The sequence below is a fragment of the Hordeum vulgare genome, chromosome 4H (genome assembly GCF_904849725.1).
Source record: "Hordeum vulgare subsp. vulgare chromosome 4H, MorexV3_pseudomolecules_assembly, whole genome shotgun sequence".
In the NCBI taxonomy this organism is placed as follows: Eukaryota; Viridiplantae; Streptophyta; class Magnoliopsida; order Poales; family Poaceae; genus Hordeum; species Hordeum vulgare.
Genome location: NC_058521.1, coordinates 37,515,066 through 37,542,356, shown reverse-complemented (window position 1 = coordinate 37,542,356; position 27,291 = coordinate 37,515,066). Strand labels below are relative to the sequence as shown.

Sequence of the window (27,291 nt, the reverse complement as noted above, 5' to 3'; positions counted from 1 at the left end):
GCGACGGATCGCGGGACGGATCGTGGGACGGATCGCGGGACGGTTCGTGGGACGGTTCGGGGGGCGGTTCGAGGGACGTGAAGACATTCCACTACATCAACCGCGTTTCTTAACGCTTCCTGCTGTGTGATCTACAAGGGTACGTAGATCCAAATCTCCTCTCGTAGATGGACATCACCATGATAGCTCTTCGTGTGCATAGGAAATTTTTTGTTTCCCATGCAACGTTCCCCATCAATATATTGTTGGCTGCAGAAAGTTCAACATTCATACATATCCAGCAAAGTCACACCAAAGACAAGCAAATTTTTCATAAAGTGAAAAATAAGCATATCCAATTCGTTCACAACGATGGGTCCACCGTCGATGGCATCCTCTTTGCAAACCTACAAGTTCATTACAACAACATGAGTTTCCAAGCTTAAATTGCCAACGATCGATAAGTTTCAAAGTGAAGGTAAGTTGTGAGCACTATGTATAAATTGATAGGGCAGAAGCATGCATTGCCAAATTCAAAGTTTTGAGCACTACATCGAGGTTTCATGCATTATCATGGGTTTAAGAAATGAAAGCAACAACACACAAGCTTAAAAAATACCTGGAGTGGTCATTCTACGTTAGGGGCCTGGGTCGAAGCGCCAGCAGCAACACTAGGTGTCATTTGGCTTGACTCTCATGGTATAGACGGTGCACTAGAAGGAGGCATGTTGTTGGATCCAGTCGACGGAGGCATTTGTAAGGATGAGACATTAAGCATATGTAATGGTAAGATGAATGATTGAAAAGTTTAAAGACTTACAAAGTTGAAATTAGGAAGAGGGGGAAGAGGAGAAAGATCGTCCTCACTTGTGATGCTCGAACTCATGCTCTGTCATTATTTGCGAGCAAGGCAGTTTTTGAGGCCGCTACCATCTGTGGGCCCGTGCAGTCTACGGCTTTGACTGGGTGCCAGAGGGGTTTGATCGGGGGACTTTCCTCTTGTTTTGTGTCACGACATGTCATGCACACGTGCCGGAGCAGGTCGGCCCGCATGCGGTCAAAGGACTCCCCCGTCTGCTCGATGCGGGGGGCTGCCACGCTATACTTCGTGAACCTTCCTGCGTGACTGTCCGGTTTGTGAGGGAGGTGGCATATCTTTCTGCACCAAGCATTTGAGTATCTAGCCGCCCTTACGTTGATATACAGGGGCCCACGCAGGCCGGCGCGGTCTTCCGACCCTCCCTGGGTCAGTGTTTGATGTCGCGGGCATCTATGGGCCCGCGTAGTCTACGGCTTTGATCGAGTGCTAGACGGGTTTGACCGGGGGACTTTCCTCTTGTTATGTGTCACTGCAGGTCATGCCGACGCGTCGGAGCAGGTCGGAGCGAATGCGGTCAACGGACTCTTCCCGTCTGCTCGATGTGTGTTGGGAGGGGGGAGGCTGCCGCGCTATACGTTCTGAACCTTCCTGCGTGACTGTCCGGTTTATGAGGGAGGTGTCACATCAATGTTGTGCACCAAGCATTTGAGCGTCTGGCCGCCTTACGTCGATATGTCTGGTTGGGGCACCGGGGATGTATATGAGCCGTTGAATGTTGTTAACAAATCTCTATATCGGTTTTGTGTGATTACTTTTAGTCCTCAACCGAGTACGCGTTTCATATTTTTCTAACAATGATGAAATGAGATCAATAGTGTGACGAAAACTAGCATACATAGAATGTGTGAGAAATAGGGAAAAGGAGAAGAAATGCAACAGGAAATAGGCATAAATCGAGTGTGTTATATCGGACACTCGGCTTACATACAGCACCGTCGTGGAGCCGTTAGTGGACTGCATGCGAGCCACGTGGCTGATATGTTTTGCCGAGCCTTGTGCAGTAAGCCGAGCATCTCCGCTGCAACTACGGTCTACGGCTGACCATAGTGTATGCCATGTATTTTCTTTAAGCCGAGTGTCGGTGCATTGGGTTCACGGTGTATGTCTATGAAAGCCGAATACTGTACGTGCGTTGTGTGTCCTTAAGAGCGTACTCGGCTTGAGGGAACGTAAACCGTAAGCCCGTGGTTTATCACTCAGCTTACTGTATTATAGTATTAGGCAACGTGTGTTTTTTATGTAGTGTATTGTCGTTTGTTTGTTTATCCATGGCCGCCCATGGAGAAGATCTAAACAACACGGAGCGGCGGCAACTTAGGAGCCATGAAGATGATGATGATACGAAGGGACTGTTTATTCTCCTTGTTCGGTTTTAAAACATGAGGTCAAGGGTCCTTTTCTATATGCAAAGAAAATACCACAGTTTTGATAATAATATACTATTAAAATCATACTTTTTTTTGTATCTAAATAATTATAATTAAAAAATAGTTTTTCTCAACTATAATTATTTAAATACAAAAGAAATGGAGTAGTATTTAGTTGCATCCAAACAAGTCCCTGTGAATAAATCTACAGTAATCACCAAGATTATAGTATTCTCAGAATATTTAGAAAATACATTGCTATCAAACGGGGTGAAGTGTTTGAAATTCTTGCGAATAGGACAAAAAATCTATAGAAAAATATTATTTCATTATAAGTTTCACGGAACATTAAATATATCATTTATAGAAGAGTAAAATTTTACTTCACTAATTTTAGTTGGGCGGATCCTTCTCTAACATTTGAAGCATCGATCAGAATTAGCGTACACTGGTGGAAAAAGGGCCTTTGGTCGCGGTTCGCAACTGCCATTAGTCGCGGTTGCGCAACCGCGACCAAATAGGCGCGACTAAAGGCCCCCCCTTAGTCGCGGTTGCTTAAGAACCGCAACTAAAGGCCCGTCCACGTGGGCGCCAGGCGGCCGTCGGGGCGGAGGACCTTTAGTCGCGGTTCTTCTGGCCAACCGCGACTAAAGGCCGCCGCAGGTTTAGGTAGCCCCCTCCCCCCCTAAACCTGTTTTCTGTTTAATTTGTATTGTTTTATTTCTTTTGTGCTTTATTTTAATTTTGAAGGAGTTTCACATATTCTACGGTTAAATTTTTTATCACAATGGGACAAATAATATACCATTGAAAGCTACAAAAAATGCAAAACCTTTACAAGTAGTTTTTACAAACTTTTTTCCGTAGTTTTTACAAACTTTTTTCCGTAGTTTTTACAAATTCTAAGAACTGAGAGAGGCGCGCGCGTGCGCGCGCGGCAGTACCGGCCGGCCGGCGGCGTTGAGGGCGGGCGAGCGAGGCGGCGCGCGCGCGGTGGGCGAGGGAGGCCGGTGATAGCGGCCGGCGGCGCCGTACGTGGGCGAGAGGGGGCGGCGTCGAGGGCGAGGGCGACGGCGGGCGGCGTCGAGGGCGAGGGCGACGGCGGGCGGCGAGGGCGACGGCGGGCGGCGAGGGCGAGGGCGGGCGGCGTCGAGGGCGAGGGCGACGGTGGGCGGCGTCGAGGGCGAGGGCGACGGCGGCAGGCCTTCGGCGCGGCAGAGATCGGAGAAGACGAGAAATGGAGGCGACGGTTCGGGCCCTTGTATTTATAGCCCCCCCCCTTTAGTCGCTGTTGGGGAGGCGACCCGCGACTAAAGGGTAACCTTTAGTCGCGGTTGGCCAGACCAACCGCGACTAAAGGGTTTTTTGGCGGGTTTTTGCGTTCCCGCGCGCAACGACCTTTAGTCGCGGTTGGCCAGGCCAACCGCGACTAAAGGTATTTTTCAAAATACTTTTCTTTTTTAAAATCTTAAAAATACAAATAATATATAGGGGATGAGCGACTAAAGGCCTTTAGTCGCGGTTAGCCTGGCCAACCGCGACTAAAGGGTTTTTTGGCGGGTTTTTGCGTTCCCGCGCGCAACGACCTTTAGTCGCGGTTGGCCAGGCCAACCGCGACTAAAGGTATTTTTCAAAATACTTTTCTTTTTCAAAATCTTAAAAATACAAATAATATATAGGGGATGAGCGACTAAAGGCCTTTAGTCGCGGTTAGCCTGGCCAACCGCGACTAAAGCCCCTCACGTGCACCAGCTGGCCACCGAGCGCCCTGGGCCCAGGCGTTTGGTCGCGCTTCGTCTTCCGAACCGCGATTAAAGAATTCATTAGTCGCGGTTCCTATAGTTTCGCGACTTATGGGGCTGGACGGAAGCCTCTTTTTCTACCAGTGATAGGTGAAGGATTATTGCTCGTCTGCCCGCTTGATTACAACTACCGCAATGACCAATCGACGCTGCTAAAAGTCTAAGTCGATACTATGATCCGTTGATCTTGTATCAAGATTCGTGGTAATAACTTTATTTTTAGTTTTTTCTTGTTCTTGCATACTACACCCTGCTCCTAGAGAAAGAAGGGTGCTACCACCACACAAAATAAACAGATCAATAAATCAATCATCGTTGGATACAGACATACAGGACAGTACTCCAAGACAAAAGGAATCATACTTGAGCAGAGTATGATACATCATGATGCTATGGTATGCAAAAAAATTAAAAAAATGGGTTGCATTGCATAGACCGACCAGCCGTCACTGCGTCAGCCAACCTATGGGTGTTCAGAAAACCTCCGGGTTGAAGTTCCCGGGCATGGAGCCGGCCCCGCCACCGGCGTTCCTGAGGTGCATGGACAGTACATACTTGTCGGCCTCGAGCTGCCGGACCTGCTCCCGGTGGCGGGCGACCTGGCCCTGGAGCTCCCTGCCCTCCTCCTCGTCCTCCACGTGCTGCCGGTGCTGCAGCAGCACCGCCCTCTTGAGGATGGCGTTGTGCCGTCGGACCTTCTCCAGCTCCCGGTCCTTGTCGGCGAGGACGCGCGCCGCGAGGGAGCAGACGGCGTCGCCGAAGGCCTAGAGGATCTTCGCGGCGCGTTGCCGGGCGTCGTTCATGGAGCCGGCGCTCGCCATCTCGCCCACCATCAGCTCCGTCCATTCGGCCGCCGATTGCTTCACCTTTGCGTGGTCGTTGTACTTGTCTGCCGCGGCGGCGTCTGGAGGAGCGGTGGTGGCTTCCTCGCCGTCCGGCGGGCAGTCCAGCTGCAGCTGCAGCATGCTCTCGAGCATCGCTCGGAAGTCGTCCGCGTCCATGGCGGCCGGCTGAGTGGCGAGCGTCGACTCCGGTTTTGGAAGGCTCGAATCCTTTTGGCATGAAAGGAAAGGCGTAGAGAAGTATATATGGGAAGCGAGCGATGGTTAAACCGAGTCGAGCTGCGATTCTATTTTTTTCTTCTGAGACAAGAGTCGACGTCCGAGTCCGACCTGGACAGTAACTGGCGACGGAAATGCTGCAGTCTCTTGTCCACTGCGAGAGTGCGAGACTGTGAAACAACCCACGTTTATCGCTGCAGTCTCCTTGTCCACTGCGAGAGTGCGAGTCTGCGACAGCCTCTCTCAAGTCTCACCACCTCAGCGTCTCGCCCCACTCACGAGTTCCACAGTCGAAGATGTCCAGAGCCATCGACGCCCGCAGCGGCTACTGCGCAACAACCAAGTCATTCCGCAGCCTCCGCCCGCCGCTGCCGCAGCCGCTGCCGCCGGCGGACGTCCCACTCACATTCCCGGCCTTCGCGCTGTCGCTGCTGCCGTCCCCTCTCCCCGCCCACCCCGCGCTCCTCGACGCCGCCACAGGCGAGGCCGTCTCCTACCCGGCGTTCCTGTCCCAGGCGCGCGCGCTCGCGGCCGCGCTGCGCTCGCGCGTGCTCCCGCTCGGCCGCGGCGACGTGGCCTTCGTCCTTGCCCCCTCGCGGCTCGACGTGCCCGTGCTCTACTTCGTGCTCCTCGCCGTCGGCGTGGCCGTGTCCCCGGCCAACCCGGCCCTCACCGCCGGCGAGGTGTCCCGTCTCGTCTCCCTCTCCGGCGCGTCCTTCGCCTTCGCGGTCTCCTCCACCGCCGCCAAGCTCCCCGCCGGGCTCCCAACCGTCCTCCTCGACTCCCCGCGCTTCCGCTCCCTCTTGCACTACGACCAAGGGGGGAACGAGCCGGACCCGCTCGACGCGGGCTCGCTGCGGCAGTCCGCAACGGCGACGATCCAGTACTCCTCCGGCACGTCAGGGCAGGTGAAGGCGGTGGCGCTGACGCACCGGAGCCTCATAGCGATGGCGGCGGGGCTACACGCCCGGCACGTGAAGTCGAGCAAGGGCGTCGAGAGGGTTCTGATGAGCGCTCCCATGTTCCACTCCATGGGTTTCGCGGTCGTGTTGAACGGGCTGGCGCAGGGGCGGACGGTAGTCGTGATGACGGCCGCGGCAGCGCGGGCAGGGTTACGGGGGATGCTGGAGGCGGCGGAGCGGTGGGAGGTCACGGAGATAACGGCGGCGCCTCCCGTGCTTCTGGGGATCACCAAAGAGAGGTACCGGCTAAAGAGTCTGGCGCGGGTGGTCTGCGGCGGAGCCCCTCTGCCGACGTCGGTGGCGGAGCAGTTCCGTCGGCGCTTTCCTCACGTGGATCTACGCACGGTTAGTGCTCTCACATATATAATTCGTTTTACTTTGTTCCTGTTGGCTGTTACTAGCAAAAGCAAAAGGTCTTGCAATTTTTTATTTTAGAAAAAGAGGATGATCTCAAAAAAAAAAAGTCTAGCAATGGGATAATAAAATAATAATTTTAAATATTTTGAATACATGCATAGTACTCCTTCCATTCCTAAATATAAGACTTTTTAGATATTGCACTATGAACTACATACGGATGTATATAGACATATTTTACAATGTAGATTCACTCATTTTGCTCCGTATGTAGTCTTCTAATGTAATATCTAAAAGGTCTTACATATTGAAACGGAGGGAGTACATTTTTTTAATCGATCCATGCATAGTATTCGAACATTCGTATGTCAACTGACGCGCATGCGGACCTAAGACACATACTCCTTCGTTTCTAAATAGGAGTATAAGTTTTTTTAAGGTTTCACTAAAAGATTACATATAGATGTAAATAGACATATTTTAAAATATAAATTTATTTATTTTACTTCATATATAATCTCATAATAAAATGTTTTTAAAATTTTATATTTAAAAATGAAGGGAGTACATTCTAATATGGTCATAACGAATGGAACTGGACTTAATCCTTGATGCATGTATTCTTTTTGTGTACATCCTCAATGCGTGTACGAGAAGAAAAACGAAAATAAAATGTTTTCATGATGGATGAAAAAAACGGAGGGAGCTATAATATACGAATAATACGATCGAACGGTCGTTTTTTCACTTCCACGAGTGACAAGGTGGTAACTTACTTCAATTTTAGTGATAGCTCTAATGACAAACGAAAAATTCAGAAAAATAAGTAACGAATAGTTTATTTTCCACTTACATGTGCCGGGTGGGTAATTTACTTCAATTTTAGGACAGTTTTGATGACAGATGAAACAAATTAGAGAAGCAATTAATGAAGATTTTTCTTCACTTACCGCCGTAGGGGTAATTTGCTAAAAATTTATGGACAGTTTCTATATATGACAACGAAAAACTCATAGAAACAGTTAACGAAATTTGTTTTCACTTAAGGCTGATAGGATGGGCAATTTACTTCTACCTTATAGACAATTTTCGATAGATGCATAGATAAAATACAAGAGAACCACACCCTTTATTGTTCGGTATAGATTTGCACTTACCAGAAACCATAAAACGCATATGGCAAATGGGAATAACAGAATAACTAACAAACAAAAGTAGGTATAATGCGCTTTGAAGATAATATTATCATGTTAACTGGGTCCTAAGGAATCGCTTTTTGATGAGCTTTGGTCAAGATAACATTAATATTTTTGAGGAAAGGACTACTGGCCCCCAGTTAAAGTTGATTTGACGGTAGGAGAAATCTTTAAAGGGCTAATAATTCAAAAGGACATTCCCCCCTGCTCAGCGTCACACCGTTGAGGAAACACACATGAAAGGGTAGTGAGCGAGATAAATGAGTCAGCCCACTAGATTATCACGCAAAGGACCCGGTTTTAGGAACTTCCTAGGAAGTTATGCCTAGGTTTTTACTTGTTTTTTTCTGTTCATAATTAGAAACAAAAAGGTTTTCTGAAAAATGTTCACACTTTCAAAATTGTTCAAAATTTTCAACAAATATTTCCATTTTAAAAAATGGATTTCAAACCTTTTTTGCATTTTAAAAAAGTTGAAGTTTTCAAAAAAGGTTCACCACATTCAAATAAAGTTTTGAGTTTCAAAAAATATATTTGCATTTAAAAAATACCAGAACATATCAGAAAATGGTCGAGTTCAAAAAATATCTCGAATAAAAGAAAAGTTAACTACAATGGCATGCTAGCTCTCGATTCGTTGTACTTCATGCAATGGCCCTCCTCTGCGGCAACCCTCCTATTCGATGCAAAGAGAGTTAAATAGGAGGTCCCCTTTGTCATAGCCATAGATGCGCTGATGAAGGTTGTCTAGAAGCAACGAAGGAAGAAGTCATGTACGTCGTATCGAGAATTTCACCCGTGTAGTGTCTTTCCATTTTTGTCGATGACGTGGTTTTCTTCGTCCGATACTCTCGTCAAGACTTCTAATTTGTTAACAATGCTCTAATGGCATTTGGAGAAGCCTTTGTATTAAGATTGATTTTTTAAAAATCTTCTGGGATTCTCATCCACGCGAGGAGGAAGACCTTTATTATCGAAAAGAAAAGGTGAAAAGGAAGACAAACAATGGGTGGTGGACCTTTTTTTATTTTTGAGAGATGTGTGGTGGACCTTCTACGATGTCGCATTGAGTCATTCCATTAAAAATACAAAGCAGCTAACCAAGACCCAATGACAGCCCATGCTTGCTCATGTTAAGGAATCCCAGACTAGCAGAGAGGCCTCATTCCTAGAACAGCCGCTTGGTGGTGATCAAGAATGTTAGAATTGCTAAGCCAGTCGTAATCGAGAAAGTGAACAAGAGCCGCATGAACACGTGCAAAATTTATGAGTCCCTTGCAATGCCAAGATGGATAGCATATGTGGGAGCTAGAATATCACGCAATGCCTAGCTCAATTCACTCGGACCTCGAAGTGTTATCCTGATCACACTTGATCCCACGTTTGCTAACGCCTTCAGTTGGAGATGGTCACCCTCTAGAGAGTACACTGCCAAATCGGTCTATAGATTGTTGTTGTCAAGGTGTCATTAGATTTCCAGGAGCGGCTTGTGTTTAGGGATGGCCGTGAGGGAGTTTAGGATTAAGGGTCCTCGGGCAGCCGGCCCGTCGACCACACTCGACTATGACGACCCCGTGCTCGGGGAGGAAGGCTCCGAAGTTTGGCGTGCGCTCCAAGATGAATGGGGTTAAATCGGTCTATCTATCCCCGGTCAAAGGTAGAAAACTTGTAAAACCCTAGGGACCCTAGTATCTATATAAATCATGGGCTCTTATCCGTGTAGGGAGGCTAAATCATCTAGGGTTTATCATATACTATCTCAAGGTAGATCAACTCTCTAATCATCCACATCAATACAATTAAGCAGGGCGTAGGTTTCTACCTCATCACGAGGGCCCGAACCTAGGTAAACTACTGCCTCCCCCTCTTCCAGTAACCCATCGATCCAAGGTCCACAGTTCGGGACCCCCTACCCGAGATATGCCGGTTTTGACACTGATATTTGTGCTTTCATTGAGAGTACCACCGTCGGACCAGACCCGACGACAGGGAAATCCACGTCCCGTCGATCACTGACGACCCACAAGTATAGGGGATCAATCTTAGTCCTTTCAATAAGTAAGAGTGTCGAACCCAACGAGGAGCAGAAGGATCTGACAAGTGGTTTTCAGCAAGGTAAAATCTGAGGCATTGAAATTGTCGGTAACAAGTGGTTGTGTGGTGAGATGATTCGTAGCAAGCAACAAGTAACAAAAGTAGCAACGGTGCAGCAAAGTGGCCCAATCCCTTTTGTAGCAAGGGACAAGCCTGGACAAAGTCTTATAGGAGGAAAAACGCTCCCGAGGACACACGGGAATTTCTGTCATGCTAGTTTCATCATGTTCATATGATTCGCGTTCGTTACTTTTATAGTATGATATGTGGGTGGACCGGCGCTTGGGTACTGCCCTTACTTGGACAAGCATCCCACTTATGATTAACCCCTCTCGCAAGCATCTGCAACTACGAAAGAAGAATTAAGACAAAGTCTAACCATAGCATTAAACTAGTGGATCCAAATGAGCCCCTTACGAAGCAACGCATAAACTAGGGTTTAAGCTTCTGTCACCCTAGCAACCCATCATCTACTTACTACTTCTCAATGCCTTCCTCTAGGCCCAAATAATGGTGAAGTGTTATGTAGTCGACGTTCACATAACACCACTAGAGGAAAAACAACATACAACACATCAAAATATCGAACGAATACCAAATTCATATGACTACTATTAGCATGACTTATCCCATGTCCTCACGAACAAAAGTAACTACTCACAAAGCATAATCATATTCATGACCAGAGAGGTAATGAGTAGCATAAAGGATCTGAACATAAACTCTTCCACCAAATAATCCAACTAGCATCAACTACAAAGAGTAATCAACACTACTAGCAACCTTACAAGTACCAATCGGAGTCGCGAGACGGAGATTGGTTACAAGTGATGAACTAGGGTTCGGAGATGAGATGGTGCTGATGAACATGTTGATGGTGACGAGTCCCCTCTGATGATAGGAGTGTTGGTGATGACGATGGCGACGATTTCCCCCTTCGGGAGGGAAGTTTCCCCGGCAGAATCGTCCTGCCGGAGCTCTAGATTGGTTCTGCTCAAGTTCCGCCTCGTGGCGGCGGCGAATCCACGAAAAATCTCCTCCCTGATTTTTTTCTGGACAAAACCCTTCATATAGCAAAAGAGGGGGGAAAGTGGGCCAGCAGGTTGCCCACAAGCCCTCATGGCGCGGCCTGGGGGGGTGGTCGCGCCGTGTAGGCTTGTGGCCAACCCCTGGCGCCCCTCTAGCACTTCTTCGGCCCGGTATTTTTTATAAATCCGGAAAAAAATCCTCGTTGATTTTCACAGCGTTTGGAGTTGCGCAGAATAGGTATCTCAACTTTGCTCCACTTTCAGGCCAAAATTCCAGTTGCCGGCATTCTCCCTCTTCATGTAAACCTTGCAAAATAAGAGAGAAAAGGCATAAGAATTGTACCGTGAAGTGAAGTAACAGCCCAAGAAGCGATAAATATCAACATGAAAACATGATGCAAAATGGACGTATCAACTCCCCCAAGCTTAGACCTCGCTTGTCCTCAAGCGAAAACCTAGCTCAATAAGTATGTCCACATGTTTATGGAGAGAGGTGTCGACAAAACAAGATACGAACATGCATGCATCATGATCAAGATCAGAACAGCAATACCAACATATAATCTTTCATGCTAAAGTGATAATTCCTTCACAAGGTAAAGCATGGATCAAGAACCTTACCGAGAAGTAACAACCGATAGCCTTTAGTCATTGAAGTAATTGCAATTTATCACAACATCAGAAAGAGTCAAATAAGAGCTTGTAAAGCAAATCCACATACTCAATCATTCTTTCGTTCTCTACAATTGCTACAACTCACGTGGTACTCATGAGATCAAAGTTTCAACTGGACACAGAGAAAGATAGGGGCTTACAATTTTGCCTCCGAACTGCTTACCTCAAGGGTAATGTCAACAATAATAATTCATGAATACTTACCTCCAAGTTGACATATGAATATAGATCTTTCCAAACCATATGACGGTAGCCAAGATAAAGGCGAAATAGGGAATTGGTGAAGATCACCATGAGTCTTTCAAGGGAAAAAAGTAAAGGTACAAGATAGGCCCTTCGCAGAGGGAAGCAGAGGTTGTCATGCGCTTTTGAGGTTTGGATGCGTGTCCTCTTAGTGCGTAGGAACGTCACTTTATATTGCCTCGTGTGATAAAGAACTTTATTATGCAGTATGTCGCTTTTATGTCTTCCTCATCACAGGTCCGTACAAAGCTTATTTTACACACACTAATAGATCATACATATTAGAGAGCAATTTTTATTGCTTGCACCGATGACAACTTACTTGAGGGATCTTATTCAATCCATAGGTAGGTATGATGGACTCACATGGCAAAACTAGGTTGATGGTTTTATGGATGCACCAGTAGTATCTCTACTTAGTGCGGGAGGTTTGGCTAATGTGAGGTGGAATCAATCGTCACATGCTAAGGGATCTCTAATCATATAACATTGTTCGGAGCCAAGCAAACACAATTCATTATGATGTCTTCCTTGTCCAACATCTACTTCTAGGCATGTAATAGTTTAGTGAGTGTTCACAATCATAGATAGTGTCAGAGATGATATATTTATATGTGAACCTCTCCTTCTTTATTACTTCCTATTAATTGCAACCATGACCAAGGTCTACGTTTGCCTACCCTCAACAAGTTTCAATCCTCATTCTTTTTATATGTGAAGCCATCACTTTCCATAAGATCATTACATGATCTTTCATGCTTTTGATCTATTCTCACTCTTTTGATCATGACAACAGGCAAAGCCCTTCAACTAAGACACTCTTTATTATAAGGCTCACGAGCAAGAATACATCGGGGGTGACGCAAAGCAAAACTCAAGACTAAAACACTAAGACTTTTAATCTACAAGAGAAAGAGAAAACTGAAAAGGAAAACTAAAACAAAGGTAAAGGCAAAAGATGTGATGGTGATACAATACCGGAGCAACTCCCCCAAGCTTGGCACAAGCCAAGGGGATTGCCCATACCAATGCTCAGTTGTCTTCCTTTGGTGGTGATGGTGGTGGAGTTGTTGAAGAGGACTTTAGTTTGTTTAATTTCCACTTGAGCATAAAATTCTGCTCCCTCATATCATCATTTTCCACTTCAAGCTTCAACACCCTTTGGCATAATTCCTGCTTACTCTCCTGCAAGAAACGAGAAGGGATAAACAAGGTCTTAGGATTCTTCCTCGAGTCCGGGAGGCTCGACTTCTTGAACTCCACATGAGTGTGTCCAGGTTCAGGTAGAGGAGCCTCCTCTTCATCGGAACTTGTTTGTTCCTTCCCCTTCGGATCATAATCTTCTTCCTCATCAGTTGTCCAGCCGTAAGGATCCAAGTCCCCATAGACCTTGGGGTTAGCAAGGTAATCAGCCACATAGCTCTCCCCCTCTGAATCCTAAGAAAACATCTTGACCTAGATCTGCGGCAGATAACAGGATCGAAACGAAAAACAGAGGAAATCTACGTGATGCAGGGGTCAGACCAAACGGGAGTATATATAATGATCTTTTCCAAACCAGAAGGAGTACCCCGCATGAAAACGGAGTCCAGGAGGCGCACGAGGTGGCCACAGGCCCTCACGGCGCGGCCAGGGGGTGGCCCCGCGCCGTGCAGGCTTGTCGCCTCCTCGCGCACTTTCCAGACTACTTCCAATTTTAGTATTTTTTCAAATATTCCAAAACGGAGAAAATTTCCTACTGAAAAAGTTTTGGACTCTGTTCTCTTACCGAATCACATACCTCTTCATTTTTGGAGTCTGAAACAAGCTGATAAATATCCCTTAGGTATTCTTCCCGAGTTATGGTATTGATAATATTGCTTTGAATATTTATGGGAGTACCTGAGATATAATGCTTGATTCTCTGCCCATTTACAACTCTCGGACAATTACCTTCCTTGTTGTTGATCTTGATAGCACCGGAACGATATACTTCCTCAACAACATAGGGACCTTCCCATTTAGAGAGAAGCTTACCTACAAAGAATCTTAACCGAGAGTTATATAGCAAGACATAATCACCTACATTGAACTCACGCTTTTGTATCCTCTTATCATGCCACCTCTTAACCTTCTCTTTGAACAGCTTGGCATTCTCATATGCCTGAGTTCTCCACTCATCAAGCGAGCTAATATCAAATAACCTCTTTTCACCGGCAAGTTTGAAATCAAAGTTGAGCTCTTTGATTGCCCAATAAGCTTTATGCTCTAGCTCAAGAGGTAAATGACATGCTTTACCGTACACCATTTTGTACGGAGACATGCCCATGGGATTCTTATAGGCAGTCCTATAAGCCCACAGTGCATCATCGAGCTTCTTAGACCAATTCTTTCTAGATTTGTTGACAGACTTTTGCAGAATCAGTTTAATCTCTCTATTACTTAGCTCTACTTGACCACTAGACTGAGGGTGATAGGGAGACGCAATTCTATGGTTGACATCGTACTTAGCAAGCATTTTACGGAAAGCACCATGAATGAAGTGTGAATCACCGTCGGTCATTAGATATATAGGGACTCCAAATCTAGAGAAGATAACTTCTTTCAGCATCCTGATAGAGGTGTTGTGATCAACACTACTAGTGGGGATAGCTTCTACCCACTTAGTGACATAATCAACAGCAACTAGGATATGAGTATACCCGTTGGATTTTGGAAAAGGTCCCATATAATCAAAGCCCCAGACATCAAATGGTTCAATGACAAGTGAATAGTTCATAGGCATTTCCTGACGTTTGCTAATATTACCTATTCTTTGACATTCGTCACAAGACAAGACAAACTTACGGGCATCCTTGAAGAGAGCGGGCCAATAGAAACCTGATTGCAATACCTTGTGTGCAGTTCTATCTCCCGCATGGTGTCCTCCGTAGGCCTCGGAGTGACACTTCTGTAGGATCTGTCCCTGTTCATGTTCAGGTACACAACATCTAATAACACCATCTACCCCTTCCTTATAAAGTTGAGGATCATCCCAAAAGTAATTTCTTAAGTCAAAGAAGAATTTCTTCTTTCGCTGGTATGTGAAACTAGGTGCTATATATTTGGCAACGATATAGTTTGCATAATCAGCATACCACGGTGCACTACGTGAAGCATTGATGATATTCAATTGCTCATCGGGAAAGCTATCATCAATAGGTTGTGGGTCATCAAGAACGTTCTCTAACCTAGACAAATTATCTGCTACTGGGTTATCAGCACCCTTCCTGTCAACAACGTGCAAATCAAATTCCTGTAGTAGGAGAACCCATCTGATAAGTCTAGGTTTAGCGTCCTTCTTCTCCATGAGGTACTTAATAGCAGCATGATTAGTGTGAATAGTGACTTTGGAATCAACTATGTAAGACCTGAACTTTTCACATGCAAACACGACTCCTAAAAATTCCTTCTCCGTAGTAGCATAGTTTCTCTCGGCACTGTCTAGAGTTTTACTAGCGTAGTGAATAACATTCAACTTCTTATCGACTCTTTGCCCTAGAACAGCACCAGCAGCATAATCACTAGCGTCACACATGATCTCAAAAGGTAAGTTCCAATCAGGTGGTTGAACAATAGGTGTAGTTATCAAAGCCCTCTTAAGTATTTCGAAGGCTTCCTCACAATCATCATCAAAGACAAAAGGAATATCCTTTTGCAAGAGATTGGTAAGAGGCCTAGAAATCTTAGAGAAGTCTTTAATGAACCTTCTATAGAAACCATCATGACCAAGGAAACTTCTTATCCCTTTGATATATGTGGGGTATGGCATTTTCTCGATTGCATCAACCTTAGCCTTATCGACTTCAATACCTCTTTCAGAAATTTTATGTCCTAAGACGATGCCTTCATTAACCATAAAGTGGCACTTCTCCCAATTCAAGACAAGATTGGTGTCTTTACATCTCTGCAAGACTCGATCAAGGTTGTTGAGGCAATCATCAAAGGAAGACCCGTAAACGGAAAAGTCATCCATGAAAACCTCAACAATCTTTTCACAAAAGTCAGAGAATATAGCCATCATACATCTTTGAAAAGTGGCAGGTGCATTACATAAGCCAAAAGGCATACGTCTATAAGCAAAGGTACCGAAAGGGCAGGTGAAAGTGGTTTTCTCCTGATCAGATTGTGCAACTGGTATTTGGGAGAAACCAGAATAACCGTCTAGAAAGCAGAACTGTGTGCGTTTAGACAACCTTTTCTAGCATTTGGTCGATAAAAGGCAAAGGGTAATGATCTTTCCTAGTGGCTTTATTCAATTTCCTAAAATCGATCACCATCCTATAGCCAGTAATAATCCTCTGAGGGATCAATTCATCCTTATCATTAGGGACAACGGTAATGCCTCCCTTCTTAGGACCGCAATGCACCGGACTCACCCAATCACTGTGAGCAACATGATAAATGATACCTGCTTCCAGGAGCTTTAGTATTTCTTTTCTCACTACTTCTTTCATCTTAGGATTTAATCTCCTTTGATGATCAGCAACTGGTTTGAATTCGGGATCAATTTTAATCTTGTGCTCGCATAGAGTGGGACTAATGCCCTTAAGATCATCAAGAGTATATCCAATAGCAGCGCGGTGCTTCCTCAGAGTTTTTAGTAACTTCTTTTCTTCATGCTCTGAGAGGCTAGCACTAATAATGACAGGATATATCTCCTTTTCATCAAGATAGGCATACTTAAGAGTATCAGGCAACTGTTTAAGCTCGAAAACAGGATCACCCTTTGGTGGGGGTGGATCCCCAAGCAGTTCAACAGGCAAGTTATTCTTAATAGGATATTGTTCTAAGACAACTCTATCTATCTCATCCCTTTCATCCATATGCATATCATTTTCATGCTGAAGCAAGTATTGCTCTAAGGGATCAGTAGGAGGCACGTCAATAGAGGCTAAGGCAATAGTTTCATCCCTACTAGGAAACTCCTTTTCATGAGGTTGTCTACCAAACTTATAGAAATTGAAGTCATGTGACACACCTTCAAAGCCAACAGTGACAGTTTGCTTCTCACAATCAATATGAGCATTGACGGTATTGAGAAAAGGTCTACCAAATATGATGGGACAAAAGCTATCTTGTGTAGTAGCAAGAACGAGGAAATCAGCAGGATACTTCGTTTTACCACACAAGACTTCAACATCCCTAACAATTCCCACAGGGCAGATAGTATCTCAATTGGCAAGCTGAATAGTGACATCAATAGGCTCTATCTCAACAGGTGCAATATCATCTTTGATTTCATCGTATAAGGATTGAGGTATTGCACTAACACTAGCACCCATGTCACATAAAACATGATAACAATGATCTCATATCTAAACAGAAACCACAGGCATGCCAACAACAGGCCTATGTTTGTCTCTAGCGTGAGATTTAGCAATTCTAGCAGCATCTTCACAGAAGTGAATATTATGTCCCTCAACATCATCGGACAGAAGATCTTTGATAATAACAATGCTAGGTTCAACTCTAATTTTCTCAGGGGGTGTAGGCATTCTAATATAGCCTCTACGTATCACAGTTGAAGCTTTAGAATGATCCTTTATCCTAACAGGGAAAGGTGGTTTCTCAATGTAAGCACTGGGAACAACAGGATCATTATAGGCAATGACTTTCTCTTCAACTGGAGTGGGTTTAACTAAATTCACTTCTAAAGGAGGATGATATTTAAACCACTTCTCTTTGGGGAGATCAATATGAGCGGCAAATGATTCACACAATGAAGCTACTATCTCAGAGTCAAGTCCATACTTAGCGCTAAACTCACAAAAAGTATTTGTCTCAACAAAGGATTTAACGCAATCAAACGTGAAATTCATACTTGACTCCTTACCTTCTTCAAGCTCCCAATCTTCAGAGTTGCGTTTAATTCTCTCCAATAAATTCCATTTGCAGTCAATATCTCTCTTCATAAAAGAACCGGTACAAGAAGTGTCAAGCATGGTGCGATCATCATGAGAAAGCCGAGCATAGAAGTTCTGAATGATAATTTCTCTCGAGAGCTCATGATTGGGGCATGAATATAGCATTGATTTAAGACTTCCCCAAGCTTGAGCGATGTTTTCTCTGTCACGAGGCCAAAAATTATAAATATAATTCCGATCACGATGTACTAAATGCATAGGATAGAACTTTTGATGAAATTCCAATTTCAACCGATTGTAGTCCCATGATCTAGTGTCATCACATAGCCTATACCATGTCAACGCCTTATCCTTCAAAGATAAAGGAAAGACCCTCTTCTTGACCTCATCCTCGGGCAAACCTGCAAGCTTAAATAAACCACAAACTTCATCTACATAGATTAGAAGCAAGTCTGGATGTGATGTTCCATCTCCTGTAAAAGGATTAGCCAACAGTTTCTCAAGCATACCCGAAGGAAATTCAAAGCAAATATTTTCAATAGGTGCAGCAGCTTGAGGAGCAACTCTTTGTGCTTCCGTTCGAGGTGAAGATACCCCGAACAAGCCCCTCAAAGGATTAGTATCCATAGTGACAAGTGACAATAAATTTCAGCACACTATTTGAATAATGTTTTCTTACCAAGTTCCACTTACCAAAGGCGCTTCACTCTCCGGCAACGGCGCCAGAAAAGAGTACTGATGACCCACAAGTATAGGGGATCAATCGTAGTCCTTTTGATAAGTAAGAGTGTCGAACCCAACGAGGAGCAGAAGGATCTGACAAGTGGTTTTCAGCAAGGTAAAATCTCCAGGCACTGAAATTGTCGGTAACAAGTGATTGTGTGGTGAGATGATTCGTAGCAAGCAACAAGTAACAAAAGTAGCAACAGTGTAGCAAAGTGGCCCAATCCCTTTTGTAGCAAGGGACAAGCCTGGACAAAGTCTTATAGGAGGAAAAACGCTCCCGAGGACACACGAGAATTTCTGTCATGCTAGTTTCATCATGCTAATATGATTCACGTTCGTTACTTTGATAGTTTGATGTGTGGGTGGACCGGCGCTTGGGTACTGCCCTTACTTGGACAAGCATCCCACTTATGATTAACCCCTCTCGCAAGCATCCGCAACTACGAAAGAAGAATTAAGACAAGGTCTAACCATAGCATTAAACTAGTGGATCCAAATCAGCCCCTTACGAAGCAACGCATAAACTAGGGTTTAAGCTTCTATCACTCTAGCAACCCATCATCTACTTATTACTTCCCAATGCCTTCCTCTAGGCCCAAATAATAGTGAAGTGTCATGTAGTCGACGTTCATATAACATCACTAGAGGAAAGACAACATACAACGCATCAAAATATCGAACGAATACCAAATTCACATGACTACTTATAGCAAGACTTATCACATGTCCTCAGGAACAAACGTAACTACTCACAAAGCATAATCATGTTCATGATCAGAGAGGTATTGAATTGCATTAAGGATCTGAACATATGGTCTTCCACTGAGTAATCCAACTAGCATCAACTACAAGGAGTAATTAACACTACTAGCAACCTTACAAGTACCAATCGGAGTCGCGAGACGAAGATTGGGTACAAGAGATGAACTAGGGTTTGGAGATGAGATGGTGCTGATGAAGATGTTGATGGAGATGAGTCCCCTCCGTTTAGAGGAGTGTTGGTGATGACGATGGCGATGATTTACCCCTCCGAGAGGGAAGTTTCCCCGGCAGGACGGCCCTGCCGGAGCTCTAGATTGGTTTTGCTCAAGTTCCGCCTCGTGGCGGCGGTGAATCCACGAAAAAGCTCCTCCCTGATTTTTTTGTGGACGAAACCCTTCATATAGAAAAAGAGGGGGGCAAGTGGGCCAGCAGGTTGCCCACAAGCCCTCATGGCGTGGCCTGGGGGTGGTCGCGCCGTGTAGGCTTGTGGCCAACCCCTGGCGCCCCTCTGGCACTTCTTCGGCCCAGTATTTTTTATAAATCCGGAAAAAATCCTCGTTGATTCTTATGGCGTTTGGAGTTGCGCAGAATAGGTATCTGAACTTTGCTCCACTTTCAGGCCAGAATTCCAGTTGCCGGCATTCTCCCTCTTCATGTAAACCTTGCAAAATAAGAGAGAAAAGGCATAAGAATTGTACCGTGAAGTGAAATAACAGCCCAAGAAGCGATAAATATCAACATGAAAGCATGATGCAAAATGGACGTATCAATCACACATCTCATCAGTACTGTCGAGTGCCCGGTTAAGGGCTTCCCGCACCAGTCACTGGAACGAAGAACGGTATGCATCCGAGTCACCGGTCGTCCGGACAAACTCAATGATCCGGAGCTCCTACCTTGCTTGAGGAACAATTCAGGCCAATGACTGGTCCGGTACGCAGTCCTGTCAACGACGCAGCGGCCGAAGTCTCAAACTCACAACTAACGGGAATCGGAAATTTCATCCCACCCACCACCCAACTCGAGTGTCTCTTGGGAAATGGGTCCGGTTTAAACCCGCACGCGGTCATTCAATGGCCAGGTGTGTCAGTGCACCACTTCTGGGCCAGATTCCTCCTTCATCAAAGGAAAGAAGGCCGCAGCGACCATGAGATAATAAGCGCCTTCCAGACGCATTGTCGGGATGGGGCATTCTCAACGCCCTAGCCTGTCGCCGGGTTCAAACCTTCCCTGAACTATCAAACCTAGTGCTCAAGTACTACACCATGGAGAGCACCTGGCAAATGCATAAAATGTGCATCAAGCCTAATTACATCGAGCACAACAGGCGAATTTGGAGAAGGCACTTACCCCCACTTACGGGGCAGGTTACCTCTGGACACGCAGAAAAGAGAAACAAGTCACAGTCAAGGGACAAGTCGATCCTCGACGCACTACTGGATAAACCATGCCCCATACACTTTGCCCCGCCGAACTCACCTTCCACACACAGCCTTCGAGCCTGTTGGGTCATCCTACAAGTCACAAAAAGTGGGGAAACGATCCTTCGGACACCAAGAAATGAAGAGTCTGAGGTGCCGCCAAACACTAATAAGGAGATCCTAACGATCTACGAAACATTCTCCTCAGCAAGCCAACGAAAAAGAGCCTTTCGAGAGCTCCATCAAATCCACCATGTAGTGGCGACAAACCAATGGTCGAACACACCAATCACTTTTGACCAAGACAACGAGCCGGTAAGGTGTATTGGTCGGACACCCGACGCAATAGTTCTGAACCCCATTGTGGACGATTCCAGACTAGGAAAAGTATTGATGGATGGGGGCAGCGGCCTTAACCTCATCTATGGGAGTACGCTTGAAAAAAATGCAATTTGGTCCATCTCGAATCGAGCAAAGCACAACTACCTTCCGGGGTATTGTCCCGAGGAAAAAGGCCCGTTGTACCGGACGTATAACACTCGACGTATTATTCGGTACACCCGAGAACTATCGATCCCAAGAGCTCCTGTTCCATATCATCCCATTACACAGTGGCTACCACACCCTGCTGGGACGCGAAGCTTTCACAAGATTTCAGGCCATACCACACTACGGGTACATGAAGCTGAAAATGCCAGGGCCAAACGGCGTGATCACGGTCAAAAGCGATCCCAACAGAGCACTCCGGGTCGAAAACAAAATGGCATCCCTAGTCTTGGAGGTACTAGCGGAGACCCTTGTCGTAGAAGAACTCGGGGAAACCTTTGCCAGCCTACGGGCATATGACATGCGGCTTAATCCGTACAAATGTGTCTTCGGAGTACCAGCCAGCAATCTTCTTAGATTTATAGTGTTACAGCGATGAATCGAGGCCAATCCTGCCAAAATTCGAGCACTGTCAGAGCTCACCATCCCAACAGAGCTACAACACGTCCAAAAATCGGCAGGTTGCATGGCGGCTTTAAGCAGATTCATCTCTCGCCTCAGCGAGAAAGCCCTCCCGCTCTATAGGTTGCTGAAGAAGACCAAAAACTTCAAGTGAACCGAGGAGGCCATGACGGCTGTGGAATAAATTAAAATGATATTGGCTTGCAACCCCATCCTTGTAGCACCCTACGTAGGGGAGCCGTTGCTATACATCTCAATCACCAATCAGGTGGTGAGCGCGGTCCTCGTCGTAGAGCGAGAAAATGAGGGTCACCAACTACGGATACAAAGGCTTGTTTACTACGTATCTGAGGTTCTTACCCCATGCAAAAAATGATACACGCACTACAGAAGATCGCTTACGTGGTATTCATGGCATCGCGCAAACTCATGCATTACTTTCAGGAATGCGTCGTCACGGTGACATCGGAAGTACCCATGAACGACATAACTAACAACAAGCACACCACCTGCCGAATTGCCAAATGGGCTATTGAGCTCCTGCCGTTCCAAATCACCAAATCTCAAGTGCTGGACGACTTTGTCGCCGAATGGACAGAGGTCGAACTCTCCAGAGAGTATAGCACTTACGCTCATTGGACCATGTACTTTGACGGGTCCAAAACTCTCGCCGGCCTAGGAGCCGGAGTGATCCTCACTTCTCCCATTGGAGATAATGTCCGGTACATGCTACATATTATGTGTGCCGACTCAAACAACGCGGCCAAATACGAAGCACTGCTACACGGTCTTTGAACGGCAGTCTCAATGGGTATACAATGACTTGAGGTAAGGGGGGACTCCAGCCTCGCCATCTCACAAATCAACGGTGAATTCGATGCCAAAAATCCAAAAATGGCAGCATACAGAAACGCCGTGCGTAAGATATCGGCACGATTCGAAGGGTTGGAATTCCCTCACGTCTCTAGAGACAATAACCGAGCAACGGATGTTCTTGCCTGGTTAGGCGCAAAGCGTGACCCCGTCCACAGCAATACATTCCTGGAAAGGCTCTTTAAGCCATCCGTGGTATGGGACGACGAGTCTGGAAGCGCAGTGATAGATGGTGTCGAGTGATGACCCACAAGTGTAGGGGATATATCGTAGTCCTTTCGATAAGTAAGAGTGTCGAACCCAACGAGGAGCAGAAGGAAATGACAAATGGTTTTCAGCAAGGTATTCTCTGCAGGCACTGAAATTATCGGTAACAGATAGTTGTGTGATAAGATAATTCGTACGGGTAGCAAGTAACAATAGTAACAAAGGTGCAGCAAGATGGCCCAATCCCTTTTGTAGCAAGGGACAAGCCTGGACGAACTCTTATGTAAGGTAAAGCGCTCCCGAGGACACATGAGAATTCTGTCAAGCTAGTTTTCATCATGTTCATATGATTCACGTTCGCTACTTTGATAGTTTGATATGTGGGTGGACCAGTGCTTGGGTGTTGTCCTTACTTCGAAAAACATCCCACTTATGATTAACCCCTCTCGCAAGCATCCGCAACTACAAAAGAAGAATTAAGACAAGGTCTAACCATAGCATTAAACTAGTGGATCCAAATCAGCCCCTTACGAAGCAACACATAAACTATGGTTTAAGCTTCTGTCACTCTAGCAACCCATCATCTACTTATTACTTCCCAATGCCTTCCTCTAGGCCCAAATAATGGTGAAGTGTCATGTAGTCGACGTTCACATAACACCACTGGAGGAAAGACAACATACAACGCATCAAAATATCGAACGAATACCAAATTCACATGACTACTTATAGCAAGACTTATCACATGTCCTCAGGAACAAACGTAACTACTCACAAAGCATAATCATGTTCATGATCAGAGAGGTATTGAATTGCATTAAGGATCTGAACATATGATCTTCCACTGAGTAATCCAACTAGCGTCAACTACAAGGAGTAATTAACACTACTAGCAACCTTACAAGTACCAATCGGAGTCACGAGACGAAGATTGGGTACAAGAGATGAACTAGGGTTTGGAGATGAGATGGTGCTGATGAATATGTTGATGGAGACCAATCTCCTCCATTTAGAGGAGTGTTGGTAATGACGATGGCGACGATTTCCCCATCCGGGAGGGAAGTTTCCCCGGCAGGACGGCCCTGCCGGAGCTCTAGATTGGTTCTGCTCAAGTTCCGCCTCGTGGCGGCGGCGTCTCTTCCCGAAAACCTTCTTTTGATTTTTTCTGGGAGGAAACCCTCTATACAGCAGAAGATGGGAGCCGGAGGGATAACAGGGGGCCCATGAGCCACCCAGGCGCGCCTAGGGGGGGTAGGGCGTGCCTCGCAGGCTTGTGGCCTCCTGGTGGCTCCCCTCCGGTATTTCTTCCGCCCAGTATTTTTTATATATTCCAAAATAATTCCTCGCTGATTTTCACGACTTTTGGAGTTGTGCATAATAGGTATCTCAAACTTTCTCCTTTTCTAGCCCAGAATTCCAGCTGCCGGCATTCTCCCTCGTGATGTAAATCTTATAAAATAAGAGAGAAAAGGCATAAGTTGTTGGGTAACGTAGCATAAATTCAAAATTTTCCTACGCATGTTCAGATCTTCCTATGGAGAGACCAGCAACGAGAGAGGGGTAAGAGCATCTTCGTACCTTTGAAGATCGCTAAGCGGAAGCGTTGCTAGAACACGGTTGCTGGAGTCGTACTCGCGGCGATTCCGATCTAGTGCCGAACAACGGCACCTCCGCGTTCAACACACGTGCAGCCCGGTGACGTGTCCCGCACCTTGATCCAGCAAGGAGGAGGGAGAGGTTGGGGAAGAAGCCCAGCAACACTACGGCGTGGTGTCGGTGGAGAGACGAGGTCTCCCGGCAGGGCTTCGCCAAGCGCCAGCAGAGAGGAGGAGGGAAAGGAGCAGGGCTGCGCCGAGAGAGAGATGAAACGGTGTCTCAAACAGCCCCGAACCCTCATCTATATATAGGGGGAGAGGGAGGGGGCGCAGCCCTTAGGGTTCCCACCCCCAAGGGGTGCGGCAGCCCTAGATGGGAGAGGGGATGGCGGCCAGGGCAAGGAGGAGGGGTGGCGCACCCCTCTGGTGGGCCTTAGGCCCACCTAAGTTAGGGTTCCCCCCTTCCCCCTTTTTTCTGGTGCGCATGGGCTGGGTGGGGGGCGCACCAGCCCACCTAGGGGCTGGTTCCCTTCCCCACTTAGCCCATCTAGCCTCCCGGGGTCATTGCCCCCCTTCGGTGGTCCCCCGGGACCACCTCCGGTGGTCCCGGTGGTCCCGGTACATTACCGGTGATGCCCGAAACACTTCCGGTGTCCAAAACCATCCGTCCTATATATCAATCTTTACCTCCGGACCATTCCGGAGCTCCTCGTGACGTCCGGGATCTCATCCAGGACTCCGAACAACTTTCGGTAACCTCGTACAACAATTCCCTATAACCCTAGCGTCATCGAACCTTAAGTGTGTAGACCCTACGGGTTCGGGAGACAGGCAGACATGACCGAGACACCTCTCTGGCCAATAACCATCAGTGGGGTCTGGATACCCATGGTGGCTCCCACTAGCTCCACGATGATCTCATCGGATGAACCACGATGTCAAGGATTCAGTCAATCCCGTATACGATTCCCTTTGTCTATCGGTATAGAACTTGCCCGAGATTCGATCGTCGGTATACCTATACCTTGTTCAATCTCGTTACCGGTAAGTCTCTTTACTCGTTCCGTAGCACGTCATCGTGTGACTGACTCCTTAGTCACATTGAGCTCATGATGATGTTCTACCGAGTGGGCCCAGAGATACCTCTCCGTCACACGGAGTGACAAATCCCGATCTCGATTCGTACCAACCCAACAGACACTTTTGGAGGTACCCATAGTGCACCTTTATAGTCACCGAGTTACGTTGTGACGTTTGATACACCCAAAGCACTCCTACGGTATCCGGGAGTTGCACAATCTCACGGTCGAAGGAAAAGATACTTGACATTAGAAAAGCTTTAGCATACGAACAATACGATCTAGTACTAGGCTTAGGATTGGGTCTTGTCCATCACATCATTCTCCCAATGATGTGATCCCGTTATCAATGACATCTAATGCCCATGATCAGGAAACCATGATCATCTATTGACTAACGAGCTAGCCAACTAGAGGCTTGCTAGGGACACATTGTGATCTATTCATTCACACATGTATTACTGTTTCCTGTTAATACAATTATAGCATGAACAATAGACGATTATCATGAACAAGGAAATATGATAATAAACATTTTATTATTGCCTCTAGGGCATATTTCCAACAGTCTCCCACTTGCACTAGAGTCAATAATCTAGTTACATTGTGATGTATCGAACACCCATAGCATTATGGTGCTGATCATGTTTTGCTCGTGGAAGAGGTTTAGTCAACGGGTCTGCAATATTCAGATCCGTGTGTACTTTACAAATATCTATCACTCCACTCTGGACATGGTCCTAGATGGAGTTGTAGCTGCGCTTGATGTGCTTCGTCTTCCGGTGAAACCTGGGCTCCTTGGCTATGGCAATGGCTCCAGTGTTATCACAGAAGAGTGTCATAGGACCCGACGCGCTTGGAACCACTCCAAGGTCGGTGATGAGCTCCTTCATCCAAATTCCTTCATGAGCCGCTTCTGAAGCAGCTATGTACTCCGCTTCACATGTAGATGCTGCCACGACTTCTTGCTTGCTGCTGCACCAGCTCACTGCCCCACCATTCAACACATATATGTATCCGGTCTGAGACTTAGAGTCATCCGGATCTGTGTCGAAGCTAGCATCGATGTAACCCTTTACGACGAGCTCTTCGTCACCTCCATAAACGAGAAACATTTCCTTAGTCCTTTTCAGGTACTTAAGGATATTCTTGACCGCTGTCCAGTGTTCCGTACCAGGATCACTTTGGTACCTCCCTACCAAATTTATGGCAAGGTTTATATCAGGTCTGGTACACAGCATGGCATACATTAGAGAGCCCACGGCTGAAGCGTAGGGGACATAACTCATCTTCTCTCTATCTGCTGCCGTGGTCGGCGACTGAGTTTTACTCAATCTCATTCCTTGCAAAACTGGCAAGAACCCTTTCTTTGAGTTTTCCATATTGAACTTCTTCAATATCTTGTCAAGGTATGTACTTTGCGAAAGACCTATGAGGCGTCTCGATCTATCTCTATAGATCTTGATGCCTAATATGTATGCAGCTTCTCCAAGGTCCTTCATTGAAAAACTCTTGTTCAAATAGGCCTTTATGCTCTCCAACATCTCTATATTATTCCCCATCAATAATATGTCATCTACATATAGTACGAGGAAAGCTACAGAGCTCCCACTCACTTTCTTGTACAGATAGGCTTCTCCGTAAACCTGTATGAACCCAAACGCTTTAATCACCTCATTAAAGCGAATGTTCCAACTCCGAGATGCTTGCACCAGCCCATAGATGGAGCGCTGGATCTTGCACACTTTGTTAGCACCCTTAGGGTCGACAAAACCTTCTGGTTGCATCATATACAACTCTTCCTTAAGGTTCCCGTTAAGGAACGCTGTTTTGACATCCATTTGCCAAATTTCATAATCATAAAAGGCGGCAGTTGCTACCATGATCCTGACTGATTTCAGCTTCGCTACAGGAGAGAAAGTCTCGTCGTAGTCAACTCCTTGAATTTGTCAAAAACCCTTTGCGACAAGTCGAGCTTTGTAAACGGTTACATTACCGTTTGCATCAGTCTTCTTCTTGAAGATCCATTTATTTTCTATGGCTCGCCGGTCATCGGGCAAGTCCACCAAAGTCCATACTTTGTTCTCATACATGGATTCTATCTCGGATTTCATGGCCTCAAGCCATTTGTTGGAATCTGGGCCCGCCATC

The 27,291-nt window shown here is 46.1% G+C and overlaps 2 protein-coding genes across 2 annotated transcripts in view; one reads left to right on the top strand and one right to left on the bottom strand.

The window, feature by feature from the left end:
- Positions 1 to 4,540: 4,540 nt before the first annotated feature.
- On the bottom strand, positions 4,541 to 5,062 carry LOC123446284. The gene has a single exon (XM_045122960.1). The coding sequence runs from the start codon at positions 5,027 to 5,029 to the stop codon at positions 4,793 to 4,795; it is 237 nt and encodes a 78-aa protein (XP_044978895.1). The 5' UTR covers positions 5,030 to 5,062; the 3' UTR covers positions 4,541 to 4,792.
- A 224-nt stretch (positions 5,063 to 5,286) lies between these two features.
- The window catches only part of LOC123447765 (4-coumarate--CoA ligase-like 7), a 41,243-nt gene continuing 19,238 nt past the window's right edge, over positions 5,287 to 27,291 (top strand). The window contains exon 1 of the mRNA XM_045124417.1: positions 5,287 to 6,396. Within this exon, the coding sequence (XP_044980352.1) occupies positions 5,386 to 6,396 (1,011 nt within the window). The 5' untranslated portion in view covers positions 5,287 to 5,385. The remainder of the gene's footprint in view (positions 6,397 to 27,291) is intronic.